This window comes from Cucurbita pepo, chromosome LG11 (genome assembly GCF_002806865.2).
Source record: "Cucurbita pepo subsp. pepo cultivar mu-cu-16 chromosome LG11, ASM280686v2, whole genome shotgun sequence".
Lineage (NCBI taxonomy): Eukaryota > Viridiplantae > Streptophyta > Magnoliopsida > Cucurbitales > Cucurbitaceae > Cucurbita > Cucurbita pepo.
In genome coordinates this window covers 1,187,619-1,200,458 of record NC_036648.1, presented here as the reverse complement: position 1 = coordinate 1,200,458, position 12,840 = coordinate 1,187,619, and the positions used below count along the sequence as shown (strand labels likewise).

The following is a 12,840-nucleotide window of genomic DNA, read 5'->3' as shown; positions in this document are numbered from 1 at the left end:
AAAAATAAGGCATACATAAATTGTCTTTAACTGATAGTTCAACTACCAGACAAAGTCTTTTAATCACTTTCCAAAGTCAGTCACTCCATTATTTTCTTAATTTGATATGTTAATGAGATTTTTGAGCACAAAAGTATTTGTTTCAACTTGTACATTAGCTAGCCTTTGAAAATGCAATGTAGACCTTTTGAATCTTCTTAACCTTCTTGTAATTGGTCATTCGTGTACATGCAAAGGGTCAGTAGTTATATTCATATCATTGATTTTAATGATGAGTTATGTTTGATAATTATTTAAGTTCTATTTGATAACCATTAAAACGTCAATTTATAAACACTCAAGTGATCTCTTTCGTACTCACGTGTTAAAGGTTAAAAAAAAATAGTTTTTTATTTTTAAAATTTAGTTAAGAATTCAAATATTTCTCGGACAAGTGCAATATTTAAATTAAAAAAATTAGAAAGAAACAAGGTTAAATTTCAAAAACAACTAAAATACTACTAAATTAATTTTTTTTTTAAATCAAATAAATTATTAAATTCTACTATAATAATATTTTATTTATTCTGACTTCAGACATCAATATTTAAAATATTAATATATATCAAGATTATTATTATTATTATTATTATTTTGTTATTAAATGATAATATATGGAAAAATAAAAAGAAAAGAAAAAGCTGAGCACAGAATCTAATTAACCTAATTACTCTTCCAAACATTAAAATTCTGATTAATTAAAAAAAAAAAAGCTGAATCATTGGTCAGAAAAAGAAATTAAAGGATAATGAAAACAAATGAGGAGTGAGCTGTAAAAACCAAAAATTAAATTCCAAATATTAATTATTATTAATTTTCTTTTTTTAATCTGTTTAGAGAGAGAAAAAAAAAAGTGAAGAATCTGACGTGTATAATCAAAACAAAGAGAGCCCATGAATTCTGTGTCCCTTTTCAGTTATAAGCCTTTTTTATTTTTATTTTTATTTTTAAAGTTTAGAGAGAGAAATTAACTTTTAGGTTAAAAAAGCTGTTTTTTTTTTGTGTTTTTTTCCTTTTTAACCTTTAACCAAAATAGAAAAAAGATTTGATCTTTGAGAAACTGAAGGAATAAAAACCCCTTTTCCCTTTCCTTCTCTAAAGATTGGAAGAGAGAGAAAAGGGTAATTCCGTCTTTTCGTTTGAATACTCGAGTTACCATCCTTGAAACGATAAATAATGACATATTTATTTAATAATTAATTATACAATTTTAAAATATAATATATTTCTTTGCGAACTATTTAATATTTAACATATTTGTCATATGAAATTAAAATATATTTCATGGTCATTTATTTAATTCATATAATGTGCCAAATATCCTTCTAATTCCTAGTCCTTTTCATAGCTACAAAAAAAAAATGATATTTTTCCTAATATTTCAACACCATAATATTATAATACTAATGTATAGTTGGTTAACTAACGAGGTTGACTGGTCAAATGTTAGTAAATTTAAAAATAATTATAAATAATTACAAAATTTAAATTGGTTTAATTAATAAGCAAAATCAATGTAAAATCTATAAAATAAATATTTAATAGGTTTTAAATGATAAATAAATTTTTAATAATGGAAACATTGCACTCATTTATTGGCCAATCATTTTCTTTCCGGACATTATAGCCCCTCGAATACAGACCAGTACTTGTCACAAAAACAATACATTTATTTATTATTATTTAATAAAAAAATTTATTCTTATTATTATTTCAATATTATTAGATGTATTCGCCTAACCCTATTATTAATCATATAAATAATTCGCGTTAAAATATTATTTAAATTTTTATGTATCACTCCGACTTAATTTTAATTTTTCTAAATTTAATTATTATATTGAATTAGTGAAATAAAATAATAATTTAATGCTAAAAATAATTTGGTTAATTTTCCAAATATACCCATTTGAGAATGGGATTTAACTATTATTTTTTTAATTAAATTAATAATAACAAATTATCTGTAATCTAAGGCTTAGATACTGTATATATATATATTTGTTTTTTCCAAGTGGATTAGGGGAGGGTGTAGAGTAGGGGTCGAGGAGAATATTGTTTATGGACTTTTATGCCCCTGGTTATTTGGAAATTTACAAAAATGGGCGGGATGGAAAACTGGAAGCACGTGTGGAGATGTGATTGGGTGTGGGAGATGGTTGCAGAGAGTTGTGAACACACTTGATTATAGCCCATGCTCGTGACCCGAGGCAGATCCTCCGTATCCACCAATGGGCCCGGCGCGGGCCCCCCTTTCATCTAGCCCTTTACACAGTCTCCTCGACTTCACACGTGCCTACCTCATCCTTGCACGTGAAATGCCACGTGCCAACGCTTGAGAGTTTGGCCTAATTGAATTTACCAAATTTTAGAGAAAAAAAAAAAGGAGATATCTTAATATTTTTTAAATTTATTGGACTCAAAATAAAATTGAGCTTTTGTTTATTTATATTTCATCTAATATTAAATAAATTAATGGTTAAATTTTAATAACAATATATATATATATATATGGATTTGTACCTTTTTCTTGTTGTTTATTTATATTAAATATTTTTATTTAAAGAATAACATTTATTTTCCACAAAATTTCTGACGTTATAAAGTTTAAATTAAATGTCTTTTTCACCTAATTATTTAAATTATCAGTTGAAAATAAATTATATTATTTAGATGAGAGAAAAATTAAATAAAAAACTTAATTTTATGAACCATTTTACTTAACTCACTCCTTTTCACTCTCAATTTTCAATTCTTTATAGTTGAAAAATAAATGATATTTGTGGACGAAAAAATTAACAAAAATAAAAATTTATTTCTTAAATAAGAAAAAAGTATTACAAAAATATAAATGAAAAGGCAAAGGAAAAAAAAAGCTGCATATATATATATATATAATAATTAAAAAACAGTCCGACACGTGCAAAGCTACCCAAGTTTTACTAAAAAGTCGAAATTAGTAGAGAGAGAAACTGAGGTATGTGTGTGTGTGTGTGTGTATATACACACACACACACACACACATATATATATATATATTTATTTATATTTTAGTTAAAGTTTTTCTTTTCTGTTTGTCTTCTGGGAAAATCTTTGCGTTCCCCAAGAAAAAGAAGGAAAATAATAATAAATAATAATAATTAATAATAATAACATGAGTAAAAAAAATAAAATAATAATAAAAAAAAGAAAATGCTTAGGTGCATGATTTTGCGTACAGAAAATCTTAAAAGAGCCAATATATATCCTTAGTCTTACGTTACACTTCAACACAAACAGACTTCTATTTTTTCTCTGCAATAAAAGATTTCTTCTTTTTTTTTTTTATCTGTTCCCATCCCATGCAACACTGCCACCGCCACCACCACCGCCGTCCGATCACCGCCGCCGCCGCCAACTTCAAATTATTCAGTAATGATTCAACAATGATGACTACTAAGCTTCTCTTAGCCTTTGCCTTCTGTCGTTTGATAGCCACCGTAGGACTCCACATGGGTCCGACGGCGGAGCTTCCCCGCCTCGGAATCGACGGCCTACTTTCCGTCGACCCCTCCGACGTCCAAATCGCTTCTGTCGATTTCGGCCTCATGAGGCGGAATCCTCCTCTCGCTGTCTTACACCCAGCCTCCGCTGATGACGTGGCCAGATTAATCCGGGCAGCGGCGGCGGAGGAGGAAGGGGAGTATGGTGGGTTTACGGTGTCAGCGAGAGGGCATGGACATTCGATAAATGGGCAAACGCAGACAGGGAATGGGGTGGTGATTGAAATGAACGGCGGTGGAAGACGGCACCGACGCGGCGGCGATAGGAGTGCTCCGCCGCAACCTGTGGTGGCGGAGAAAGAGAAATTTGTGGATGTATGGGGCGGTGAGCTGTGGATTGACGTGCTGAAATCGACTTTGGGGTATGGGTTGGCGCCGAGATCGTGGACGGATTATTTGTATTTATCCGTCGGCGGGACACTCTCCAACGGCGGAATCAGCGGCCAAGCCTTCAACCACGGCCCTCAGATCAGCAATGTCCATGAACTCGACGTCGTGACAGGTCCATTTTTTTTCTCCTCCAATTAAACCCACAAAAATGCATGAATTTCACGATAAATTATTCAATTAATTACAAAAAAAATTAAATTAAATTAAATTTGTAACAGGAAACGGGGAGATAATCAAATGTTCAAACGAAGAAAATCCAGATCTTTTCCACGCAGTTCTTGGTGGATTAGGACAATTTGGGATCATAACACGAGCAAGAATCCTGCTCGAACCCGCGCCCCAAAGGGTACTAAAAAGCAATTAAGCTATTTTCCTGTCCTTTCCATGCAAATAAATATTAAATTAAATTAAATAAAAAATACAGGTCCGGTGGATTCGAGTTCTATATTCAAATTTTGAAGCATTTACTAAGGATCAAGAATGGCTAATATCGTTACATGCAAAGCCAGAGAATGAGAAATTTGACTACGTGGAAGGCTTTGTGATCGTTGATGAAGCTCTAATCAACAACTGGAGATCATCCTTCTTCTCACCGGCTAATCCGGTTAAAATCTCCTCCTTTAACAACAAGCCAGATGGAGGAGTTTTATACTGCTTGGAGATCACAAAAAACTACCATGAAACCGCATCTCCCACCGTTGATCAGGTAAACCCATACCCTAATAATTATCATTGATCATTAATCATCGTCTTCAATCATTGCCTTCGTCTTCTTTACCCGAAAACACATACTATACAGACAAGATAATAGCGAACATTTTTGTAAAGAACGGATTTTTAAATTCTCATCCAACGGTTAAGAACTGTTTGCCATATTGTAGTGATTTGATCGAATAATTTTTATCGGGCTGTTTTGGAACCCAATTTTTGTTTGTTTGTTTGTCGGATAGCTGAATTTATGAACATTCCAGGGCATCAAAGTAATAATTTTTATGCCATTTTGCAAGCTGTATTTGGGTTTTGTCTTGATTTTCAAATGGGGTTGTTTTTTTTCCACTCCTTAAAATTGGATTTTTTCTCAAATGATTCAGAGAGTTTTAAGGAAGTGGGCCAACGTTGTTGTTTGTTGCTTGTGTGTGTCTGGTTTTCTTTTATTTATTCAATAAATATAATTAGTTTTGGATATAATTAAAATTATTAAGGCTTGTGTGAATCAAATTATTGTTTTTAAGGAATTTATTTTTCCTTAATCCAACATTAAATAATAATACAAAATCTACGGTCTTCAACTACCAAATTATTCTCTTTTTTTTTTTTAAAAAAAAAAAAATTAAATTCTTTTAATTTTAAGATTGATTGGAATCAAACTTATCCTCTGACAAAAAAGTGGCACCTGCTTTGCAAGCAAAACCTGTTTATTTATTTATTTATAATTTAAAATTTTGAAATTCAAAACTGACTCAAAACGACGGCGTTTAAGCAGGAAGTTGAGGCGTTATTGAAGGAGCTGGATTACATACCCGAGTCGGTTTTCACAACGGACTTGGCTTACGTGGACTTTCTTGACCGGGTTCATAAGGCCGAGTTGAAACTCCGGTCAAAAGGCTTATGGGATGTTCCACATCCATGGCTCAACCTCTTCGTCCCCAAGTCAAGAATCGCCGATTTTGACCGAGGAATTTTCAAGGGCATTTTGGGAAATAACACCAGTGGGCCCATCCTCATCTACCCCATGAACAAGCACAAGTTAGTTCTTATTAACTTTTTTTTTTATATATTTAAAATAAATTAAAATAAAATAGCAATCACTTTCTGCATGCAACATGCAAAAAAATTATTAATTATTATTTAATATAAGGAAAGGTCCATACCGACCCGTCTAATGTAACCCGTATGGTTTGAGTTGGGTTAAGTTCAAATAAACGTTATGGATATGTTTAGTTGATAGATTAGTCTAAAATTAAATTCGGTTGAATCGAATCGATTTAAATTTATTAATTTATTATTAATTTTAAAAAATATTAAGATTTGAAAAAAATTCCGGATAAGACATGAGAGGAAGGCCTAGCCAGCTTGGATTGATAAATACATGGGAGGGTCTAGTTTTGAATGGACAAATCGGACGGTGGAGATTGTTCAAGGGAGAAGATTCTGGTGTCAGGAGATCTTCTCCGTTGGACCTACGGACGGGGATCATGTCTCTGTCCAGTTGACGTATTCCGTTTGCAGTGTTTTAATGGACATTTTGGCTGCACATCTAACGACCCCCACACTTGGGGTCCCATTGATTGGCTCTAAAACTATCAATTCTATACCCCATCCCTTCTCTTACAGTTGTTTCCCTTTTCCCTGTGTAGGTGGGACCCCAGGAGCTCCGCGGTGGTCCCGGAGGATGACGTGTTCTACCTAGTGGCCTTGCTCCGGTCGGCGTTGGACAACGGTGAGCCAACGCAGTCGTTGGAGTATTTAAGCGACCAGAATCATCAGATTTTGGCATTCTGCGCTAAGGAAGGGATCAAAGTGAAACAGTACCTGCCTCACTACACGACGGAGCGGGAATGGGCGGAGCATTTCGGCGATAAGTGGCCGGAGTTTCAGCAGAGGAAGATGAAGTTTGATCCACGTCATATTCTCGCCACCGGCCAGAGGATATTTCCGCCCTTTACGACGGTGAACGCGGCGGTTTCCCGGTAGACAGATAGTGTAATGGATGAGGAAAGGAATATGTTTGTTGTATATAGTGAAGAGGGCTCGTTTTTCAGGAGGTCATAATTGGTTGCGGAGAAGCACAAATGGACGGTGGATCAAAACATTCAAAATGCTGCACGAATGTACTTCTCCGACACTCCTACTCGGTTCATGTGTTAGGAATCACGACTTTCCATAATGGTATGATATTGTTAACAATGGAGATAGTATTTCTCACTTATAAATTCATGATCTTCCATTAAATTAACCAACGTGGGACTCACTCCCAACAATCTTCAGTCCTCAACATCATGTTCATCGATTCACCGCCAACTTTGAAAAATGCATTAATGAAACACCATAAATCTAGATTTACACGAGAGTTTATAATTATCTAAGAATAAAATCAAACCCCACTTGAAATATCTTAGAATTTTTGTCGATACTTGATTCTTCTTAACGTGACATTAGTTGTTGAGTTTAACTTTAATGATGTTTGAGTTTAGATATGAACCAAGACATCTCAATCATGCAGTATGAAGTTCAAAACCTCCGTGGAAAAAAATGTTAAATCTAAAGGTCTTATTATTCAATAAAGTTGTTAGATCGAATTTCTCGACTTAATTCGAGGGTTTTAGCATTTGTGAACTAGGGATTTGCATATTGAAAGTGTTTACGATTCGGGTACCGTGTTGGTATCTAAATCATACGTCGTTTTCGCGCTGACCCCAATAATATCTCATGAAAGATTAGAACAAGAGGCAACAGCTGTTGGAAAGTATATGGGAAGGCAAGTTGTTCTTGAGAAGATAAGCAGAACAGTAGCCATTTTGCGAGAACAAAGAGATGAGTATAAGCAATTGACTAGTTGCACCTCTGGCAAGCCTGCTACAGCTACTCATTGCTGGCAACCAATTTGACAGCCTTCATGAAAATAATGTTTTGTCAGAATGCATGGTTAAAATAGTTATGGTTGAGAAAGAATAGACGTGAAAGTAACGAGACAACGACGAGTATGAGTGACCTACCGTGCTAATAAGTGAGCACTACGTGCGCCCACAAGTATCTGTGTGTCCAAGTTTTTGGCACGTGATGGACATGGACACACCTTACTAATAGACCTGAAAGTAACGAGACGACTACAAGTATGAGTGACTTACTGTGCTAATAAGTGACCAATATGTGCCCCCACAAGTATCGGTGTGTCCAAGTTTTTTGCACGTGACTGACATGGACATACGTTGACCAAATTGAAGTGTACGTGCTTTTAGCTTGTTACTATAAGAAGTTCTCATCAGTTGATGAATGGTGCTTTCGTAATTCCAATTTGAATATAGCTCAACTAGTTAGAGGCATGTCTGCGATTAAAAGATTAGAAATTCAAATCTTCTTATTCCGACTTTTAGAGCAATCAAAAAGCTCAGATGAAATCTAAAAGTTAAAACGTGACTGTAAGCTCTTGGGGTTCCATTACAGCACTTTAGAATGTCATTGTCGAGCACGGTGTTACAACTCAAGTTCACCGCTAGTAGATATTGTCTGCTTTAGCTCGTTACGTATTGCTGTCAACTTCATAGTTTTAAAATGTGTCTGTAGTTCCCCTCTCCAACTTATATAGGATCTCACAATCCACCCCCTTGAGAGCCTAGCGTTCTCGCCGGCACACTGCTGGTGTCTGGCTCTAATACTATATTAGAAACCACGACTCTCCACAATGGTATGATATTGTCTACTGACAATTACAAATGGTATCAAGTCCAGTCACCAGACGGTGCAAGCCACGTCGGAGTAGGGTTAGTCATCAGATGTTGCTAGACACTATTGGAGTAGGGTTAGACCCTCTCCACAGTAGACGCGTTTTAAAAACCTTGAGGGGAAGCTCAAAAGGGAAAGTCTAAAAAAGACAGTGTCTGCTAGCGGTGGGTTTGGAATGTCATCAAACTTCATTATTCTCTCGAGTATGCTTATTGAGAATGTCTATGCGGTAACTCTTCATTACGGACCTTCCAAACATCTATCCCTCTAAACACTATCAAGATATGACAACTCGAGGGTTCATGTCAACTTATTTCTACAGCCTAGTCTTAGATTACACCCTTTGGCTCGTGGGAGGAGAGTTAACATCACGTCTCTTCCTATAGTACATTCTAAAACATATTCAATATACATCTCTAATACACGAGAGGTCATACGACAATGTAGAATGCTCGTCCGATCTCTATTTAAAGTGAAATCTAACATAAAAATGATTAAATTATAAATAAATAAATAAATAAATAAATAAACCCTCATTTTATCTCTTAATTATTTGAAGTTTTTTCCAAAACAACCCAACTTTTTGATGACTTAACCAAAAAGAAAGGTTGAGGCTTAAAGCAGGGGAAGGAAGAAACAGGAGTGAGAATTTGGTAACTTAGGGCTTCTTGCTCCTCAAGCTTACTCAGAAAAATTCGATTCCCAACTGCGACAGCAAAAATGGCTGATGGAGAAGAAGCCGCACGGCGTCTTACGGCGGTCAATGACTACCGGAAGAAACTCCTTCAGCACAAAGAGCTCGATGCTAGAGTCCGATCTCGTATGTTCCTCCCTAACCAAGTTCATAATCTACTACTGTTTTTTTTTTTTTTACTTTGTGAAGTCCGTAATTAGTCGTCTCGATGAATTTTGCCGATTGGAGTAGTTTTAGGTTTTGATCTTCTGCAGCGGCCGTTCTTTGTATTGTGAAATTGCAGCATCTAAGTTTAAGGCTCATAGCTCTTGTATTTCCATGCCGCCTTGTATATAGTTTGATTTAGTTGTATCTGTAAGGAAAATGTGATCATTGTGGAAATTAGAAAACGTTATGGGAAATGGGTTATGTTCTTGATGGTTTGTTATCATTTCCCTTTGCTACACATCTTTAGTGCTTATATATGTGACTTTATTAGTTGGTATTTCGTGAAGTGGTAATGGAAGCTGAGATTCTTGTTTATTTTATGGAGGCCTTTAAGGTTATGTTTAATTTATGTTTCTAGTGAGGGAGAATTTACGAGGTGCGAAGAAAGAATTTAACAAGACGGAAGATGATTTGAAGTCTCTGCAAAGTGTTGGCCAGATTATTGGAGAAGTTCTCAGGCCACTTGACAATGAACGCTGTAATTCTCTTCTTATTCCTTGAATTGCTCTGTGAGATGAAATTCTCTCGAATCCGTTGATAATGTAGGATTATTTCTGCCATTGTGATTTCAGTGATTGTCAAAGCAAGCAGTGGACCAAGATACGTGGTTGGATGCCGTACTAAGGTCGATAAGGAAAAATTGACGTCTGGTACTAGAGTGGTACTTGATATGACAACGCTCACCATTATGAGGGCTCTTCCTCGCGAAGTAAGTTAGATTTTTGTGTATACTCGAATGGTTATAAGGGGGATTGTCCTAAATGTTTTTATATAATTTGATCTGATAGGTAGATCCGGTCGTGTATAATATGTTGCATGAAGATCCTGGCAATGTTAGCTATTCTGCTGTGGGTGGTTTGTCTGATCAAATTAGAGAATTGAGGGAGTCGATTGAGCTACCTCTCATGAATCCTGAGCTTTTCCTTAGGGTTGGTATCAAACCCCCCAAGGTACTATCTATCTATCTATCTCTTTGATGGGATTACCAAATCCTCCCTTTCTTACTCACATTATTTGTTCACTTTTCGCTCGAAGGGCGTGCTTCTCTACGGCCCTCCCGGTACTGGCAAGACATTGTTGGCAAGAGCAATTGCGAGTAACATAGATGCCAACTTCTTAAAGGTTGAATTTTCTCCATGTACAGAAATGACGTTAATACTCCCCTCTTCCCCAACTAAATTATAACTACTAGCTTCTCTCTTCTCTTTATTGAAGTATAGGTTGTATCGAGTGCCATAATTGATAAGTACATTGGAGAAAGTGCAAGGTTAATACGGGAGATGTTTGGATATGCACGTGATCATCAGGTAAGTTCTTATGTGGTATGAACTTCTCTTTGTGTGATTCTATTAGGAAAGGTGTTTCATAATGCATGCCCTGTTCCTTTCTGTGCTTAGCCCTGCATAATTTTTATGGATGAGATTGATGCCATTGGTGGGCGGAGATTCAGTGAGGGAACAAGTGCGGACCGGGAAATTCAACGAACATTGATGGAGTTGCTTAATCAGCTTGATGGTTTTGATCAGCTTGGCAAGGTATGTCTGGATTTGCTGACTCTTAGTTTTATGGGAACAATGAACTTCTCATGGATATCTAGATTTCCAATATCCCATGAACCTGATCCAGATGCCCAACGGAATAGTGGGTGTTTTGAATATTATTGTTAAGAATCTGATGTTACATCTTTGGCCTTCCTTTCGAACTTGTTTGAAGGCAGCTTTGGATATTCATATATTCAAAGATACCTATGAACATCAGTATCCAGGTGCCCATCAAAATGACGGGTGCTATAAATTTTCATAAAAAAAGAAAAAAAGAAAAAATCATCTCATGAAGAATCTAACTGCTTTTACTTAAACATATTTATAATTTGTATATTGTTTACATGTTTATGTATGACAGTAACTAGTAAGGATAGACAGATAATGAAGTCGGTGGCCAAATACGAAGAACGTGTTCATTCTTATTCTAATTGTGTTATTTGCCTGTGTGATGATATAATATCATGTAACTAGCTAAACCGAAAACGTAAAGTCTTTGATCTTGTTGCTGATCATGTGAACACTTAATTGTTTGTCTTAGATCTGATTTGGAATTTTTTACAAATATTTTGCTTTCATAGCAAAAGATTATTAACTTGAAACTGGCACTGCAGGTCAAAATGATAATGGCCACAAACAGGCCAGATGTTCTTGACCCTGCACTTCTTCGACCAGGGCGATTGGACCGCAAAATAGAGATTCCTCTGCCAAATGAGCAGTCCAGAACGGAGATCCTTAAGATTCATGCAGCTGGAATTGCCAAGCATGGCGAGATTGATTACGAAGCTGTCGTAAAGCTTGCGGAGGTATCCTGCTAGTTCTTATTTATCCGATTTCTTTCTTCTATTCACAATCTATGCATGTTTGAAACTCTCATTCGTCCAGGGCTTTAATGGAGCTGATTTGCGAAATGTGTGCACCGAAGCTGGAATGTCAGCTATCCGTGCTGAACGTGACTATGTCATCCACGAAGATTTCATGAAGGTAATTTAACATTAATTTCTCCAGCATTGTATAGCATACTCTTTACCTTGTTGAGATTAATTGGTTACCTACAGGCAGAAGGTTCTTTCTTCCCATTATCACCTTTATCATCTTTTGATGTTCAGGCAGTACGAAAACTGAACGAAGCAAAGAAACTCGAGTCCAGTGCACACTACAGTGCTGATTTCGGAAAAGACTGAAGTCGGGTATTTTACTCTTGGTGGTCAAAAACCCTTTCAAGCACAAAACTTCCCGTCCCGCCAAGACGATGCAGTTTTCAGATGCAAGCAGGCAAAACTGAGCTTTTTCCTGGTATCACTGGTGCTTATATTAGAAGTTAGACATATAGGAACTTGCTCGAATCTGATTACCAATGGGAGATGATGAATATTCATAAAAATATGGCTGTTTTGTTGTCTTGTTACTTTATTTTCCCAAGCTGAGAGAGGAATTGTCCACTGTGATTGTCATTTACCAAAACATGGCAACTGTGACTCAGTTTACACAATATACGGCTGATTGGAAAGATTATGAACTGTTTTATTTGTAATATTACTGCTCTCAATCTTCGTACTGCAAGAATCTTGTTTGACATCTTAGTCGAAGGAACAACGTTGTTGAATTGAAAAAATAAAAAGAAAAAGAATTACGATCAGGGTTCGGATGGTACATTTATTCTAAAAAGTATAGCTAAATCATATTGTAGCTAGTTCGTAACAACGGTTGGATGTATATTCTAAAATTTTCATGTTTTTTAATAACTTATGAATACAAATTCGACTTATTTTTACTGCTTTTTAAGATGGGTCATATAGTTTCTTTCGGTATAGGGTTGAAAAGGTTCTATTCCGAGACATTCTTTTAGGGGACAATATTTTTCGAGGCATTATAAGTAAAACCTTGAACTAAACCACCCCTAATATATCTAGAAAAAGAAAAAGAAAAAGAAAAAGAAAATCAATATGGAAGAAACGGCGTCGTATCAGGATTCTTATAAAGC

General features: G+C 35.6%; 2 protein-coding genes across 2 annotated transcripts; both read left to right on the top strand.

Annotated features, from left to right (window-relative positions):
• The first annotated feature begins 3,383 nt into the window (after window positions 1–3,383).
• Window positions 3,384–6,882, top strand: LOC111805242 (cytokinin dehydrogenase 5-like). Its single transcript, XM_023690217.1, has 5 exons — window positions 3,384–4,083; window positions 4,190–4,317; window positions 4,396–4,677; window positions 5,455–5,717; window positions 6,329–6,882. The coding sequence occupies exons 1-5, from the start codon at window positions 3,465–3,467 to the stop codon at window positions 6,663–6,665; spliced, it is 1,629 nt and encodes a 542-aa protein (XP_023545985.1). The 5' UTR covers window positions 3,384–3,464; the 3' UTR covers window positions 6,666–6,882.
• Window positions 6,883–9,015: 2,133 nt separating this feature from the next.
• LOC111805244 (26S proteasome regulatory subunit S10B homolog B-like) lies at window positions 9,016–12,392 on the top strand. Its single transcript, XM_023690219.1, has 10 exons — window positions 9,016–9,234; window positions 9,674–9,793; window positions 9,888–10,024; window positions 10,104–10,265; window positions 10,351–10,437; window positions 10,536–10,622; window positions 10,713–10,850; window positions 11,471–11,662; window positions 11,742–11,840; window positions 11,966–12,392. Exons 1-10 carry the CDS (start codon window positions 9,135–9,137, stop codon window positions 12,038–12,040), a joined length of 1,197 nt encoding a protein of 398 aa, XP_023545987.1. The 5' UTR covers window positions 9,016–9,134; the 3' UTR covers window positions 12,041–12,392.
• Window positions 12,393–12,840: the final 448 nt, after the last annotated feature.

Bases quoted from the DNA above. Each gene is read 5' to 3' on its own strand.
- LOC111805242 (XM_023690217.1), top strand. From the start codon at position 3,465: ATGATGACTACTAAGCTTCTCTTAGCCTTTGCCTTCTGTCGTTTGATA. The intron at 4,318-4,395 runs GTACTAAAAAGC...TAAAAAATACAG, and splicing joins TCGAACCCGCGCCCCAAAGG to GTCCGGTGGATTCGAGTTCT. The intron at 4,678-5,454 runs GTAAACCCATAC...GCGTTTAAGCAG, and splicing joins CATCTCCCACCGTTGATCAG to GAAGTTGAGGCGTTATTGAA.
- LOC111805244 (XM_023690219.1), top strand. From the start codon at position 9,135: ATGGCTGATGGAGAAGAAGCCGCACGGCGTCTTACGGCGGTCAATGAC. The intron at 10,025-10,103 runs GTAAGTTAGATT...TTGATCTGATAG, and splicing joins TGAGGGCTCTTCCTCGCGAA to GTAGATCCGGTCGTGTATAA. The intron at 10,623-10,712 runs GTAAGTTCTTAT...TTCTGTGCTTAG, and splicing joins GATATGCACGTGATCATCAG to CCCTGCATAATTTTTATGGA.